Source organism: Anolis carolinensis, chromosome 3, assembly GCF_035594765.1.
Source record: "Anolis carolinensis isolate JA03-04 chromosome 3, rAnoCar3.1.pri, whole genome shotgun sequence".
NCBI lineage: Eukaryota > Metazoa > Chordata > Lepidosauria > Squamata > Dactyloidae > Anolis > Anolis carolinensis.
In genome coordinates this window covers 118,813,325-118,831,138 of record NC_085843.1, presented here as the reverse complement: position 1 = coordinate 118,831,138, position 17,814 = coordinate 118,813,325, and the positions used below count along the sequence as shown (strand labels likewise).

Sequence of the window (17,814 nt, the reverse complement as noted above, 5' to 3'; positions counted from 1 at the left end):
ATACAGTAATTACTACATAGCATTACCGTGCATTGAACTACTTTTTCTGTCAAATATGTTGTATAACATGATGTCTTGGTGCTTAATTTGTAAAATAACGTAATTTGATGTTCAATAGACTTTTACTTAATCCCTTCTTATTATCCAACATATTCGCTTATCCAACGTTCTGCCGGGGTGTTTATGTTGGATAAGTGAGACTCTACTGTATATTTATAATCTTATATTATCTGCTTAGAACTGGATTATATGAGGCTCCTTATACACAGCTGTATAAAATGCACACTGAAGTGGATTATATGGCAGTGTGGACTCAAAATAATCCAGTTCAAAGCAGATAATATAAGATTATAAATGGGTAATATAGCTGTGTGGAAGGGCCTTGAATCTACACTGCCATATAATCCAGTTCAAATAAGACAATCTGTATTTTATAGGCAGTGTGGAAGAGGCCCTGGGCGCCATTAAATGGCTGAGTGGGTTTCTAGGAGACAAACTGGGTGGAGCTTAGCCTTCTAACTAGCAGCAATGGGAAAGAAACAGTTATTCCTCACCCTCTAATTAGGACTTTATTTTTATTGTTTTTAAATGTAAAAACACAGTTCGGATGACCATGTCTTTTGTGGCCAAATTTGGTGTGTTTTGGTTGTGTACTTTTGTTGTTTAAGTTAAGGGAAAAACTATGAGAACATTTTATATAGATAGATAGATGGCACTACACAGTGAATCAATCTATAAACCATAATTCTTTTAAATATTATCAATAGTGGAATTATGATTCCAATGGATTTTTTAATATAAAGATATTATTCTTTATTCTTATAGAACAAAAAGATGTAGTTTTCATTATCACCCCAAACTGCTGCAGGATTTATTAAAATGTAGTGGGATAATTATAAGAATAGTTTCATATTTTACTTTGATTTTAATATTTCTATTTTGCTAATTGTTTCGCAATTCCAAAATTGTTAAGTGATGTTTTGTTTATTGTCTAATATATTTTATTAAATATCTTTTAAGATTAAATTTATATTAGAGAAAGAATGAATTTTCAAAATACTTTTTGTTTTCCAGAAATGGCTCAGGGATCAATCAGCAGTGTGTATGTCTCATCCTCATCAGGTTCAGCTTCAAATGGGACAAGATTTTCAAACAGGTTAGATGGGATTCGGTTTTATGTTTACTTCTCATCCAGTCAGGTGACAAGCTTCAACTGAGTGCCTTGCTTTGAGTATTTTCTGAGATTTCCAATATACCCCAGGATATTTTTTTAAAATTAAAACAGCCCACAGGTCCATTTATGAATTTATCAGGAGTTTTCCACAATACCCAAACACCAAGAATGGGGAAACACATGTTATGAGGTAGAACATTGGTTATTAATATCTGCAAGCCCCTCTTGTTTGCTTTTATAAGTTTATATTTTAAAAAACAAGCAACACTATGTAGAATACCTACTTTACTTGGGTAATAAAAATTAGAATTATTTTGTCTTCTGAAGTTTGCTGCTGATAAGGTGTCTTTTTTCTTTTAATCTAGTGCAGTGGTTCCCAACCTTTGGGCCTCCTGGTGTTTTGGACTTCAACTCCCAGAAATCCCAAACAGCTTACTAGCTGTTAGGAATTGTGGGAGCTGAAGTCCAAAACACCTGGAGGTCCAAAGGTTGGGAACCATTGATCTAGTGCTACCAGCATTTATTTATTTATTTATTTATTTATTTATTTATTTATTTATTTATTGAGCGGTGCATAAATAAGTATAAAACTGATACAAATAGAAGAAACACGAGTGGTTAAATAATTTTTTACCAAAACGGGCAACAGCGACCACATTTTCTGTAGCTTTAAACATTTCTTCCTCTGTACATGAGGCAGGACATTGTGGACCAGCTTACAGAGTTGTTTGTTCTGCTCCACAGTCGCACAAGGTGGAGGATTCTTCTAGGTAGTGCCATTTTACCTGGTTATCTTTTGATCTACCCACTCCATTTCTGAGTCTGTTCCGAGACTTCCAAGTTGCCCATTCATGGTTTGCCTCTGGAGGCAGACCCTCGTGGGGGTCATCCATTTGGGATTTCCTGGTTTAGCTGCCCAGAGGGTTACTTTTGCTGTTGCTTGAGGAACATTAAGACAAGTGGTGGTTCTTATAAAGCTTTTCCTTGATTTTGTCTTCTGAGGTTTGCTACCAGTATGATGTTAATTATGTACAGTGTGGAATTGACAGCTCGCAGGAGGTTCACAATTTAATCAAGCATTGGAGAGTGTGTAGCTTTACAGTTATGGCTTGATAGCAATGCCCTGCAGCCTTGTACGGCTTTTAAAATTTTTATTTTTTTATTTATTGCATTTATATACCACTTTTCTCACCTTGGGAGGGAGAGGGGGAGTCAACGCGGTTCACATAATCAATGGCAAAATTCAAAGCCTCACATATATAAGCATCAAATATCAAAGCAACAACATATTATAATAGAATAAAACAATTAAAACTATAAAACTGTGACAACAATCACAGACACAAAATAAAACATTTAGGCCTTGCAACAATCCCAAGTGTCTCTATATTTTTGTCATTCATTGAGTGCCTGCTTGAATATCCAGATCTTGAGTTGTTTCCTAAACACTAGGAGGGAGAGGGCCAATCTTATCTCACTGGGGAGGGAGTTCCCTAGTGAGATCTTGACTGCTTACAACATATCTTAAAATCATTTAGCTATATGGGAAATTTTTAACTTTATATACACATTTACACACACAAACACTCAGGCATATGCAAGTGATCCTTTAAGGTGCATTCCTCTTTTCCCAATTCACTGTGGTTTTTACCTAATCTTTGCTACATCAATACTTGAAAAACCACCCTGTAATTTTAGAAATAACAGGTGAATGAGAAAAGATGAATGCTATCAGGATTAGTCTCATTCTGATACAGCTTGTTGTTCTTCTGTTGAACCCAAAAAGGAATAGTAGTTAGGTACTCTTTGTTAACAGTTTTGCTAGGGAGATGAGCCCAGATCATTTGTTCCCTTGTTCCATTTGCTATTTTGCAGGACTTCACAGTTTATCACAGTTTGTGGTACATGGTAGACCTGCAGAAGTTCAATGTATCAAGGGTTTTTATTTTCATCAAGTCACTTCAGTGTATGGCAATTCTATGAATGAGAGACCTATCATCAGTAGTCCCGTGAAGGCCCTGCAGACTCGGCCATGCCTTCCTTGATTTAGTTTATCCATGTGCTCTTTCTCTTTTCATACTGCCTTTCATTTTATCATGTGTTAATCAATTTTTCTAATGACTCATGACATCATTAGAAAAGAAGATAATAGTAAGTAAAGCTGAAGTTACCATCAAGGGTAGTAATGTAAAAGTCTTGACTAACTCTACATTCATTCATGTTTCAGTGACTACTCAAATGGAGGAGATGGAATGTTGGCCACAAGTTCCAATGGATCTCAGTATAGCGGCTCCAGAGTAGAGACGCCAGTGTCTTATGTTGGGGATGATGATGATGACGACGATGACGATTTTAATGAAAATGATGATGATGACTGATAATTTTTGCCTGTAGACTTTTTTAAATGTTAAAGTTCAGCAAGCTTCAGGAATATATTCTAGGAAGAGAATTGTCACAAAAAAAAAAATACGCCATCAAGGAGAATACTGGTAAGAGTCCTGAATTTAGAAGTTGCACCTCCAATAAAGTAAAACGAATTGTTTGTTTTCTATGTAGATTTTTTTTACATGTGGTGAGGATGTGTGTGTTGATACCAGTGTGTTAATGCAGAACTTTTATTTACTCTTGCTTAGGATTTTTAACTTGAAGGAAAAATGCATTTTGCCCCTAAGTGTTGTTGCTAAGTTCGAATATGTAGCCACATCTAATGGAAAATAAAATCTGTCCACCTGTCAACAATGCATACATGGAATTGAATTTTATTTAGAGTGCACTTAGGTGATATTTCATACTGAAGCATAGCAAACAGTTATATTTTGCTGATCATGCAAAATCCAAAGAAACAAACAAAATAGCCTCTTTTTAAATGCTAGTTTGCAGAAAATGTGTGAATTTGTCCCCCTTTTTAAAATTATACTGATCATTGTTATCCCATCAAATTTATATATTGTGTTTGCTGAATGTTAGGACATATGAATTTCAATTTTTGGCAAATATTTACTGCCAAGTTGGCGCAGCTGTGTAAATGTCTTGAAGGTTTGGAATGAGTTTGCTTATGAGGAAAATTTGCCTGATTTCTTACAGGTGGATTTTGAAAACAATTTGTTATATAGTTGTTTACATACCTATAAGTCTATCATATAAAAGACATGTACTGAAACAAATGTTTATATTTGTTTCTTAAGCATCTTCCAGTAATCTATTATAAAGTTGAAATTAAATATAGAGAATGTTTTATGTTTAACTCAAAATTTGTCAATCACTTTTAATACTTCCTTTTTTATAAAGAAATTTCAGGGCAGGTGGTAGTCTTTTTAAATTTATTCACAAAGAATTAACTGCACAAATACTGTCAGCTGCCTGTTCTAAGACAGTAGTCTTTTTATTGAAACACAAATAAACTTTTCTGTAATATTTTATGGAATATAAGCAGTTTGTTTTACTTGTTTAATTGTGGCACTATTAGTTTTATTAATAAAAACGCGCGTGGGCATTTTTTGACAAGTTCTTTGTTTCTCTAATCAAAATTGCTTTCACTTCTGCTTTGTTGAGTTTGATCTTGTCAAGACTCTTCATTTTGGAAGAGTTCTTGAAATTGGTGGTAAGTACATAGATACGTATATTCATATTTAAATTATGAGAGTCAACTGGAACAAATATCATTGGGTTAGCTCCTCCTTGGCTCCAAAAAGCAAGGTAAAAACTCGGATTTCCCTTTCTATCCCGGGAGAAGGAAATCCTTTTCCATTGGATACTTGTACCTTTACAAAGAGAGCAATGACTCTGCTTGCTCAAGAATTTGCCATTTTGCTTTTGTGCTTGTTTGTTTACTTTAATTTTATCTTATAATTTGCCCTTGTCCTTGTTCCTCTTAATCCCTCTCCATGCTCTCTAAACTATTGGACAATTAAGGGATTAGAGTGTTGGGTGTAGGGGAGGATTTTGTTATTTTATGTACCTATCCATATGACCTATGGATAAGTCAAGGGCTATACTACGGACGTGAGGAGGAGCAATACTGCTGCCTCAGGAGGCCAGCCAGCCCTGGCTATAATTGCCATTTCCCTACCTAGGCATTCTGAAGTTGCACTATAGTAGGGGTTGGTGCTTCTTTCCCCATTCTACCCAGACAAGGGGATGCTTCCTTTTTTGATGAAGAGTTAAGGTACAGTACTCACATTGCTCAGAAGATATGTCAACCCAGTTTTTGGGGTAGATTTTTTAAGTATAATTTCTAGACTTATACATGAGTATATAGGGTACTTAATGTTGGGTGATGTTTTTGGCTGTAAAATCCGGTGCAACCCTGTTGAAAGGAAGGAGCTGAAAGCAAGAAGGTAGGCCAAAGAGAAAACAAGCTGCTCCTGTTTACAGAGAATATTTCTAAGGACACAGAACAGGATATGCTTTCTACACTGCTTTGCAGAAATATTTATCATCCTTTCCAGAATTTGTTGTGTTTCAATCTGGATTTATAATAAATGAACTTGTAAACAGTTGATGAGCACAATATACTCTGTATGTGAAAGCGCAAAATATTTTTGTTGTGATACAAATGTTAAACAAACAAAAACAAACTGATATTCATAAATATTCACACCAAAATCAACACTCGATAGAAGTACATTGGGTGATAATTACAGCTGTAAGTCTTCTTGGGCAAGTCTGTCAGCTTTGTGCCATTTATGTCCTTTTGTGATGACAAAATTGTCCCAACTCGATCAGATTAGTTGAGAACCATTGGTAAAGAGCAGTGTTCAGGTATTTTTTGCAGATTGTCAGTCAGAATGAGATAGTGGGGGCTGTGATGGAGTCATTCTAAAAACATTCATTGGACTGTTTAGGGTCCTTGAACTTTCACCATCCAAGTTGTGTATGATCCTGACCAGTTTTCCAGTCTCTGCTGAGAAGTATCCCCAAAACACATATTGCATTCAGTTTTGGTCTCATCAGATTGGAGAACATTTTCTTACATGTTAGCTGTGCCCCCCTCGTGCCTTTTTGTAAACTCCAAACTGGCTTGGGTGCAATCAGCCCTTCATATTCATAGATTCCTCATCCGTGGATTCTACCCTCCATGGCTTGAAAATATTTTTTATTTTTTTCCAAATATTTCCCACTTTATATAATGGATGCCATTTTGTATAATGGGACTTGAACATCCATCGAATTCATTGTCCATGGGGGTTTTTGGAACCACCAATGGATACCATGGGCTCACTGTGTCTTTCTTTTGACAACTGTTTTCTACTCACTACTATCTGAGATAGGGATTCCTCCACATCCTTCAGAGTTATCATTGGCCTTTTAGTTTCTTTTCTCAGGCAGAGTCCTTATTGAGCCATGTTTTCTGTTTTATAATGAATTAATGTTCTAGAGATGGTTCATTACTGGATTATTTTTCAAACATCATAACCATGGTTAGTACTTGCACAAATATTTCCTGCATCCATTTTGATAGCTCCTTGATCTTGGTTATGCTGTTTGTTTAGATATGCTGTGTTGCGAACTTGGGCCTTCAGAAGCAAGGGTATTTAATGTGACACTGGAATTTCCCATAAGCAGACACTTTTCCATAATTCATATGACTTCTGGGCAGTGAGTTGCACTAGAGTTCATTTAGGACCATCAGCAAAGGGAGTAAATACTTACACAGTCAAGAAGTGCCTTGTTTGTTTTTATGTACTTAACATTTGGACCACAATAAAAATATTTTCTGCTTTCCAAGTGTATAGTATATTATGAAGATCACATGAGAACAAAACGTGGAAAATATGAAAAAATCGGGTTGAACAATTATACAATTCCACAAGTTAGAATTACAGTGTTTCCTTGTTATCCACCATGGTTTGGTTCCAATCCCCCCCCCCCCCCAAGATACCAAAATCTGTTGTTGTTCAAGTCCCCATTATATACAGTGGCATTGTAAAATGGAATCCCTTATATAAAATGGCAAAATCGGGATTTGGGAGGTGGGGAATATTTTCAAGCCATGGTTTATTGGACTCTGGATTCAGAATCTGTTGATGCAGAGGGATGACTACAGAATTGCTAAGTATACATCAGGCTAGATAACTTCTTTTCCCTTCTGTTCTTCTATTGGCTTTAAATGAAAAATGGGAAGTGCTCTGGTCATAAGAGAATAGGCCCAGTTGTCCTCAATGTGCTGCTCTGCAATTAACCTCCACAACTTGCATGTTAAGTCCTCAGAAGACATTTTAGGGGAACTGGAAATGATATTAGTTGCTTTCTGTAAGATGTTATTAAACAAAATATTTCAATTGTACTTGCTGCTGAAACAACATTCTGCATGTTGGGAGGAGAAAGCTTATTCAGACAGAACAGAGGACTTGAAATTTGACTCTTCCTTCCTAAGCATAGGAGCTGAATCTGTTGGATTCACTTCTCACTTCATGGTAAGTACACTGTGTTCTAGATCCTTAGGGGAATCACAAAAATGTATTAGGAAATAAATAATTTTAATGAAACTACTGAAGGAGCTGTAGTATTATACAAATTTGAATTCCCTTCATTAGTAATTTTAAAGTGGATTGTTGATCTTTCCCAACAACTTCAACCATCAATATTAGTCTGGGTCAGCTAACTTTCTGGGTCAGCTAACTTTCTGAAGTTTTTTTTTTTTACAGCATCTGAAGGATTGAAATGACTAAGTAATGTAAGTCTCCTCTTACAGGGATGAATGTGCTCTCCACGTTTATATGGTAATCATTTTATCAGTGGTTTTTATTTAGAACATCTCTATAGCTTGAGGCAGTTTACAAAAAATAATCACAATTTAAAAGCCCAACTATTTCAGTGTAATAAGATATTAAAATAATCAGGTGCTGCAAAAGAATGTACTGTATTTTTAAAAATAGTATAAATAAAGTACTAAAAATGCCTGAGTGTTTCAACTTGTTAAGGTAGTTTAGTTTTATTCCTGCAGCATAGATGTAATGGGCATGATTGTTTACCAAAGGAAAAACAGGCAAATGTGGCACATGTAAATACATCTCTCACTTGGAGTTTGTGCAGATGAGCCTTCCACTGAGGACAATCTATTACAGTCTGTACTTGGTCTATGTGTACTTTATTAGAATTTTTATTCATGCAATTTTGTGGAAGCATGTTTTAAGTATGAAAGATTCCAGCATGTTTCAGTTTTCTTAAGGTGCTTTAAAACTTGGTTGCCCATCACTATTGCAATATCATCTTTAAAAGTATACAAAGTAGGTACTATGCAACTGATGCGTGGAATGTCCTTATATTTTGAATTCAAAAATCACATATTACAAGCTCAAGGGTGGCTACTCCCTTACAAATAGTAGATTACATGTAACCAACTTACTACAGGTTGAGCATCTCTTATCAAGAATTCCAAAATTATCCGCATGGGGACTAAAATGGTGACACCTTTGCTTTTTTTTGTGGCTTGCTGTTTCATGCACAATTATTTAAAATATTGTGCAAAAAGTTACCTTCAGGCTGAGTATTAAGATGTGTATGAAACATAAATTTGATATATTTAGGCTTGGGTCCCATCTCCAAGATATCTCATTATGTATGTATATGCCAATAAGGGTATTCAAAAATCCCAACATTTTTGGATAAGGGAGACTCAGCCTGGGTTTTTTGCACTCTGTATGGTTTTATATTAAGTGATTTAAGTACCTCTGATGAAATCATGTCATTATTGAGTTACGCTCAGTAAACCTAGTGTTCTGTTGAGTGTCTGGAAGTAGGCAACTTGTGTAATAAAGCACAGTTCTAAAATAGACGTTGAAAGTAAACTATACAATTGAACAGTATCATCAAGGAAGTTTGTTATTTTCATTCCCCTCAAAGCACACAGATATATTGTATTAAACTATGGATACTTCAAAGAGAAATTGATACAAATAAATACAAAGTTACATGATACATAAATATTGTGTTGTCCAGTGTTCTTAACTCTTGAGTTAATCAGTGCTGTTATGGTTTAAGCTTTTATGCAGACTTTGAATTCTACTTTTCCTTCATATGGATCATGAGGATTATCTGAAGTAATTCCTGTACCAACCACTCTGCATACGACGTGTATTCCTTTGTTTATGGGAACGTTGAGAAGCTTCACTGCTACCAATGGATTACTGTAGCTTGGCTGAGATGAAAATAAAGATATGAAATTAATTGTGCTGTTATTAAAAACAGTGGATAAACTCTGGGGAGCTTGCCTCCCACAACTCACTGGGGACCCCAACCTGCAGGAATAACATGGTATTGTAAAAAGCCAGATTTCTTCATTGAAACAATGTGTAAGTCTCCTTCCCTGTTTTCCATCTCAGTCCTGCTTTTTGAAAAGAAGGTGCATGCTATTAAAAACATGTTTTGGGGAGAAGATGCTCCTTTGCTGCTGCTATATGCTGTTGCATTTTTAAGGAGGTTGCCAGCAGGTATTTGCAGCCACAGACTTCATGTTGCCCTTCCATTGACTTATAACTTTAAAAGGAAAAATGCAGAGTCAAAGACATACCTGTGCCTTACATCCATAGTAGGGGAAATAGTGAAGTTTAAAAGTTCCATTTCTAGGATAATATTGTACATCCAGTGGGCTTTCATCATCCTGTTGGTCACAAGTAGGGCATGTGTTAATAATCATAGCATACTAGACAACATCTAGTGTTAAAGTCCTGCAGTATTTGAACTTGCAGTGTGACTTATATTAATTCGCATAACTTGCTACTGACTCCTGTTACAGCTTGCATCTAAGCCTAAGTGAACAGGCTGGAAATAAATTATCACTGGTTTTGAACAAGGATTAGTTTGGCATTTCATCTAATAAAATAACAAAATAGACACATGAATGATATACATATTGCATATTTCCAACTATATCTGCAAAATACAGAAGTGCAAGTATTTCATTTTTGGTTTTGCCATCTCACCAACAGCTGTCTGAAAAAACTTGGTGGTAGATTGCTTTGCTGACTTATCTTTGAAATAACATTTGAAAACTGTGGAGGGAAGATAAGCTTATGTAATGGTTTCACAATAGAGAATGGGTTAAGGCCCTTCCTGTTCCAAATTGTTCCATAATGAATATAGGCCCCTTCCACACAGCTGTATAAAATCCAAATTTAACTGGATTATATGGCAGTGTGGACTTTGATAACCTGGTTCAAAACAAATATTGTGGACTATCTGCCTTGATATTCTGGGTTATATGGCTGTGTTGAAAGGCCCTTAGTTTATGAAGTAGGGACAGAAGAAGGGCATTGATTACAGATGGGTTGTGGTGAATTCTTTGGGCTGTATGGCCATGTTCCAGAAGCATTCTCTCCTGACATTTCGCCCATATCTATAGCAGGCATCCTTGGAAATTGTGAAGCAACATTCCCTGCCTAGACTCCAACATACCTCACAATCTTTGAAGCTGCCTGCCACAGATGTGGGTGAAACGTCAGGAGAGAATGGTTCTGGAACATGGCCATACAGCCTAAAAAACTCACCACAACCCAATGATTCCGGCCATGAAATCCTTCGACAATACAATTACAGAAATGTTTCTCCAATTGACTGCAGTGTCCTTCAAAGGAGCCTGTGACCTCTAGTAGGACTAACTGCAGTACAAGAACATAATACTTTACCAGTGTTGTGCAGTTTACTCTTGGTTCTGTGCCATTGCCCGGAAGAAAATTGATAATCTGTAATGTAACAATTTAATCGTTAAAATAGTGAAAACTTTGAGACTTAGCATCTGCAGAAGTATGTAATTGCTTTGAATTAACTTCGGGCTGATACAGAGATTAAATAAGGCAAGCAACAACTGAGGAAAATTATATTTAGGTGACCTATACCGGTAGATGCCATGCATTCCTGGAGCTTTTTATTTATATAGATAGATATATTGATATATAGATAGTGAACCATTTTACTCGCCTATACCTGCATTTACTAGCTTAATAGTTAGCTTAACTATGGAAAAATGTATTCCCACTCACATTTGCCATTTCTAGCATGCTGGTATTGTCGAATGGGAGTCTTAGTAAAAATAAGAATCACTTGGGCTTCCCTTCTGCATAAACTCATTAATTCCAGAGCACTGAATACAGAAAGAATAGGCTCCAATTTGCTTATCAAATACATCCGCTAAGTAATAGTTTCACCTCAGTTATGTTATGTAATAAACAATGTTTTCAGATATCTGTTTTTGTACTTACTCTGTTCATTTTTATTATTAAACATGGACTTCCTTCTGAAAAACCAAAATTGGGATCCACAAGACCAGAACAGTTTCCAAGCATCTCTTGTGTAAATTTGCAAGAATGTTTTGTGTGGTTTGGAGCATCAAATTTCTTTTGGAAGTAGTATCCTTCCCTGTAACAGTTTTTATTTGCTTGCTGTGCAGTTTCATTGTAACCTACATGTATTTACAGAAAAGGAGGGGGATCAAATTAAATTTCCCTTTGTTTGCAGAAGAGAAGGCACATAACCACAATGGGAAATGGGAATTGTGGGCAACATCTTGAGGAATTCAGTTTGGGGGGAGCTTACTAGAACATAGAATATCTGATGTTCTTCTGTCACCTTTTTCTTGGGCTCTTCATACTACACAGTTACTGTGCTGTGGTTCCACTTAGCACCATGGTTCTATCCTATGAAATCTTGAGATTTCCAGTTTAGGGGTATACATTTAGAATCCTCAACCAGAAAGCTGCAGTGCCTCACCAAACTACACTAGGAAGCAGACATAATAGTTCAAGTGTAATTGTAATATGAAAGGGATCCAGGAGCACATTTGAAATTTGATCAGACCTTATTTTGAGGTTTCTCAGAACCAGACTTTATGCTCTGGGGCTCTTTTTTGCTACCTTTGAAACAGATTATTTTAAGATATTGGGTTACGTGTTGATTGTACTTTGTATTGTTGATACAACAGTGGTCCTGTTTTTATTATCAGCCACTATAGAGTGTTTAATAAATAGTAGTTTATAAATTATATATACAGCAGAGTCTCACTTATCCAAGCCTCGCTTATCCAAGCGTCTGGATTATCCAAGCCATTTTTGTAGTCAATGTTTTCAATATATCGTGATATTTTGGTGCTAAATTCGTAAATACAGTAATTACAACATAGCATTACTGCGCATTGAACTGCTTTTTCTTCCAAATTTGTTGTAAAACATGATGTTTTGGTGCTTAATTTGTAAAATCATAACCTAATTTAATGTTTAATAGGCTTTTCCTTAATCCCTCCTTATTATCCAAGATATTCGCTTATCCAAGCCTCTGCTGGCCCGTTTAGCTTGGATAAGTGAGACTCTACTGTATCTATATCTATATCTATATCTATATCTATATCTATATCTATATATATATATATATATATATATATATATATAATGTATTATTTTATAGAATAAAATGAAAACCTTTGTAGAGGAGGCTCAGACTGAATACAGACAAGAACAGTGGGAAGGCATCATATCTGTTTAATTTTGATAATTTGTAATGTTCTAAAGAACTATTTCATAGTTATATTAAATAAGAATTTTGCATATGTATGTTAAACCCAGAGTATTTTGCAATTCAGTTAATTTTCAGGGATTCTTTGAGTACACCAATCTAAGTCTGTTGCAGAACAGTTCCGTAGATTTTGCAATGGAATTTGGGGGCCAAAGATTCAGGTTGGCAGCGTCTAATAAGACTGCTTCTGAAGAATAATTCTAATTCAAAACATGCTTAGTAAAGCACACTTTTGTTTATCTGAAAGGTCAGCGGTTTGAATCTGGGGAGCAGGGTGAGCTCCCGCTGTAGGCCCAGCTTCTGCCAAACTAGCAGTTCGAAAACATGCAAATGAGAATAGATCAATAGGTACCGCTTCTGCGGGAAGGTAACTGCGCTCCATACAGGCCACATGACCTAAGAGGTGTTTACAGACAACGCTGGCTCTTCGGCTTAGAAATGGAGATGAGCACCACCCCCTAGAGTTGAACACAACTAGGCTTAATGTCGAGGGAAACCTTTACCATTAAGTTTCTGCTATTTATGTATCTAGAATTAACCCCCCCCCCTTTACAAGATGGTGTTATTATTCCAAATGTACTAGTCAGGTGCACAATTCAAGATTCAAACTATGGAGCCAGTAAGCTGTAAGGCCACAATAGTGCCACTAATTTAAAATGCATTATTAATAAAGCAAAATAATTAATTGCAGCCTAAAGGTGCTTAAACCCAAGACAACTTTAACTGGAATACATTAATTTTCCTTTTGGTGATGGCAATGGACTGAGCTGATACTAAAGCGTAGTCTGAAAATAATACACTGTATACTAAATTGCAATTTAAAAGTCCACTTTTGGAATTCAAGATTATCCATTATTCAGTTTTAGTTTGTATTTACAAATGACCCTTTTATTTCATGTTTTAATACTGTATTTTTGTTAATGGAATTAGGGCATCCTGTTGTTATAATAAGTCTCTAAAGATTCCAGTATCCTGAGTTATCTCGATACGGCATAGCAAAACACTGTGGTAAAGGTTATTTCTTGAAGAATCTTAAATCATCTCAAAATATGTGTCATTTCAACATTATAATTGCCAGCTGCCATTTGAAATCTGAACCAACTTCAATATGATTTGATTATACCATCAAAGTGTTTGAAACAATAGCTTTCCCTCTTATTAATGATTTTGTATTTCCGCTCCTCTTACCTGAAAGAAACTTTTGAAGAGTCTTAACAAAACCTTCCCAGGAGTGCTCTTCTGAAACATTGTAATAAATCTCCAGTCCTTTTTCGCCATACACATCTGGTCGTAATGTCACCCCTTCATTCAAAACAGTTAAAATTAAAAATGTGTAGAGGAAAATGATAATGTTAGTAAAGATAGTTTATTCCTGTTTTCACTCAATCTATGGGGTTGGAATATTTAGAACAGTCTTAAGAATATGTTATTAGAAATCTCTATTTGTACTTCTGTTATTTGGCAGAACATATTTCAGATACTTTCCTAGTTTAAGAAAAAAATTAAAGCTATAAATTAAAGTATGGAGGTTCATCTCAGTTTCCATACAATGGCTTCTGTCTCAAGGTAGTTTGTCATAAAACACACGCTTATATTATTTAAATCTTTGTTGAAAATGCTCTGAAACACAAGGATCAAAATCAGAATGGGGTTGATATATTAGACCTCAAATTCTAAGAATAGTTCTACATATTCTACATTGGTTACTTAGTTACATATGTATAAATAATGTTTCAGTTCTTAAGGTGATCTGAGGAGGGGGTATTACACAGTCCTACAATAAGATTAGTCATGCTATATATATGTAAGAAGGATCTATAACTCCAGGTTACAAATCCACAACTGAAACACTGAATGCCAGGCAATATTTTTGTGTTTTGTGGATTATACAGCTTTAATAGAATGCACAGAATCGTACCTGGTGATTTTAATCGATCTTGGTAGTCTGGTGTATATGGATTGAGTGTCATCATTAAAGAAAAAATAGAAAGTGCGAACAGCCCAGTCACCACCACATAGAACGCAACGTAGTAAAGACTGATCCATACTATTAAGAAAACATTAGAAATAAACATGGTTAAAAACATCCAAAAATTGGGATATTGATTAATTTCTAGTGCTCTCTAATCCTGTCTTTAAATACCTAATTGGTACAACAGTGAAGTCTATGTTAAGAACAGCCAAAGAACAAATAGCCTAGGTTGTATTAGCATTTTAAAAGCGTATCAGTAGAGGAACATCTCATTCTCCCAGTTAAAAATTCTAGAATTTAAGCAGGAAATGCAGAAATCATTCCTGACTTGAAAGTGATTCACTTTGTCAGGAGGGGTGGAGAGATTCCCCAACTGGCTGCAATGCTGGTACCGAAAGGTCAATACAAATTGTAATAGCAATAGTATTTGGCTTGAAGAGGTTGGATTAACTGAAATAACACATCCTGTCTCTGAATTAAATCACAGGAAAACTAACAATATATTTTAGCTCATAAAATTGGGACATAAAACCATGACTAGTATATGAAACTTAATTCCTATAGCTATTTTCTGATTAAAATGGGTGGGGAGTGCCAAAGCTTATCAGATAAAAAAAGTTTTGTAATCTCAAAAATAGTGAAAGAGTGTGCCACAATGGTTGAAATCTAAAGGAGAAATTAGAGAGATTTCAGCTGATATTAAAAACGTTTTGATTTCAAAATTATTTTTGTAAAGTAAGGAAAAGTCTGCATATTTAATATAAAAACAACAAGAACATACTGAAACTTCACAAAATGATTATCAAAATATTCTTTATGAATGATCATTTAGGGGTTAAAATATTTACATCCAATGACACATTTTTGAAGGCGGAGAACAGGTCAAATAATCTACCTCGGGCATGTCATCGTGTCCACCCTGAACGATTTTCTTAACCGCTACTATTGTCACAGGCTAGCAGTTCTGAGTCCTTTTAGTAATGCTCTTGTTCTATTTATATTTTAAAATCAATAGTTTGTGATGTTTTAAAATAATTATGCCTACTTTGATTCTAAGGCAATAAAGGCAATGGCTTAAATACAATTTTAGTAGACCCAGCAAGCCAATTTTTACATGTGTTGTCTTACCATTCAGTAGTTGGTATAAGGTGTCTGCTGTAATAGGACTAGAAATTGGATTTAGGCCAATGGATTTTCAGAGTAGGTTATATAGAGTAGTTTGTAGCTTTTATAAAATTGCATAGTACAAGAAATGGGGAAGTAACCTGATGGTGATATAAAATGTCTTGTTAACACATAATCATAATTTTAAAAATGGTCAAATTCAAATTCCAGCAATATATCCAGACCTCCAAATTGCATTATCTTTAAGTTTCTCTTACGAACACATACCCCAATTAATCAAGGTTCTTCCCATTAACTGTCCTGTGTCTGGGTTCCATACGAAACGCTGGAAATTTTCCATTCGTTGGCTACATGTCTTCTTTTCATTAAGCGTTGCCATTTCTCCGCTCGAAAACTAGGATCTTCAAAAAAGCAAGCTCTTAAACTGGTGTCCAAAGAGCTGACCAGGCGACTGTTTGGATTTTATAGCCTTTTCCCTTGAAGGTCATTCAAATGTATCCATCATCAGAACTGATACTGGCCCATATCTGCTCAGTCATGGCAGTGTATGTTTTTTAAAAACTTGATAAGCAAAATATTCAATTGGAAACATAATCTAATTCCTATCAAATAACCTTTCTTCGTCCTTCCTACCTCACACTGCGTATTTTGCACAGTACATGCAATACTTTCAGTGTGATAGGTGTTATCAAAATAGATTAAATCAACAAATTCAGAACTAACAACCGCTTTAGCTACAGTGCTTTATAGATTTTTAGCCAGTGGACCTGCATAGGTACTATATTCGACAGGCGTTTCAATGATTATTCACAACATTTTGTTCTGTTAAGTTGATCCTTATGTAAGATTTATCAAGGAAGCTGACACTAAAAGTGGCTGGTTCTTCTCATTGACACAACCAGAAATGGCTAAAGTACCAGGAAATATAACAAGCTAATGCATATTAAAGGTAGTGTAATGCTAGTCTCATTCATCTCCACTCTTGGGAAAATGTATAAAGGACTGCTTAACTCAATAAAAAATAATCATATTACTTAGGTGCTGGGAAGGATATCACCTGAAACTTTGATCATACATGTTAGTAAAAAAGATGAAATATTCAGAGGTGAATATTCAGAATATCTAAATATCTGGAATATCTCTAAAAGGGTCCATGTTCTGACTTTCATTGACCATTCGTAATAACATTCTGCCATCCCTTATGTTTTTTTTGTTCTGTTGCAATGATTTCCCCTCTTACTCTCTTAATTGGCCTTTGGGTTTGTGGGCTGTGTTGCAAGTGGAAGGCACTGAACTGTGTTAGCACCAGTAGCTCCAATCCTTATTTCAACTTTTTGTTGCTCTTACGCAAGGCTTATCTTTCTGCTTTTAAGTGGTAAACATTGGTCTATGCACACATAACTTTGCTGTGTCTCTTAGGAAATATTTGGCACCCACTATTTCTTTGTTGTACTTTGTAAAGTATTTGAACATACTGTTTCTTTTCATTTTGCATTCTTGTCCTTGAGCTAGCTAATAACAAGAAGGACAACCGAACTTCCAGGTGAAGGTGACTGGATCAATTCCAGCCTATCTGAAAGACCATTATCTTCCTACATGAACCTATTGAAGTTGTAAGTTCTTCAAGGAAGGTCTTTCACTTGACCCCACTTCCGTCACAGGAATGGTTGATAAGATCCTGGGGAGGGCCTTCTTCGTGGCTCCTCTTAGACTATGGAAAGCTGAAGGGAGACTCCATTGACATCCCCTCTGCAAAGTCCCTCCTATCTAAACACGCCTTCAGTTTTTATCTGGTTGGGGTTGTACAAGGTGTGTGCTATTTCTTAATGTGTAAAAAATTGTAATGTGTTTTTAACTGTCTGAAATTCATGTTTCTAAAGTGGACTGTATTGGATGCCCTTCTCCTTTTTGTATTTCAGAGTGGTTTGACTGTATAGTGATACCTTGACTTAAGAGTTTAATTCATTCCGTGACTGACACATTCACATGGAACAATAAAAAAGAAAAATCAACTTTAAAATGGTAGAAGCACAAAGTT

The 17,814-nt window shown here is 35.6% G+C and overlaps 2 protein-coding genes across 8 annotated transcripts in view; one reads left to right on the top strand and one right to left on the bottom strand.

Annotated features, from left to right (window-relative positions):
- tfdp1 (transcription factor Dp-1) overlaps window positions 1–4,678 on the top strand; it is a 55,794-nt gene extending 51,116 nt beyond the window's left edge. For all 7 annotated transcript variants that reach the window (XM_008107030.3, XM_003218734.4, XM_008107029.3 and 4 more), the window contains exons 11-12: window positions 1,075–1,156; window positions 3,402–4,678. In XM_008107030.3, the coding sequence (XP_008105237.1) occupies window positions 1,075–1,156; window positions 3,402–3,552 (233 nt within the window). In that variant the 3' untranslated portion in view covers window positions 3,553–4,678. The remainder of the gene's footprint in view (window positions 1–1,074; window positions 1,157–3,401) is intronic.
- Window positions 4,679–8,087: 3,409 nt separating this feature from the next.
- atp4b (ATPase H+/K+ transporting subunit beta) lies at window positions 8,088–16,155 on the bottom strand. The gene is made up of 7 exons (XM_003218751.4): window positions 16,044–16,155; window positions 14,598–14,726; window positions 13,868–13,981; window positions 11,374–11,573; window positions 10,801–10,857; window positions 9,687–9,776; window positions 8,088–9,314 (listed from the first exon to the last, which is right to left on the bottom strand). Exons 1-7 carry the CDS (start codon window positions 16,153–16,155, stop codon window positions 9,153–9,155), a joined length of 864 nt encoding a protein of 287 aa, XP_003218799.1. The 3' UTR covers window positions 8,088–9,152.
- Between the last annotated feature and the right edge of the window lie 1,659 nt (window positions 16,156–17,814).

Excerpts from the sequence above, each read along its gene's own strand:
- atp4b (XM_003218751.4), bottom strand. The coding sequence starts at position 16,155 with ATGGCAACGCTTAATGAAAAGAAGACATGTAGCCAACGAATGGAAAAT. Across the intron at positions 14,727-16,043 it reads AAGAACCTTGATTAATTGGG|TATGGATCAGTCTTTACTAC; the intron begins GTATGTGTTCGT and ends TTTTCTTAATAG. Across the intron at positions 9,777-10,800 it reads GAGTAAACTGCACAACACTG|GATGATGAAAGCCCACTGGA; the intron begins GTAAAGTATTAT and ends TGTGACCAACAG.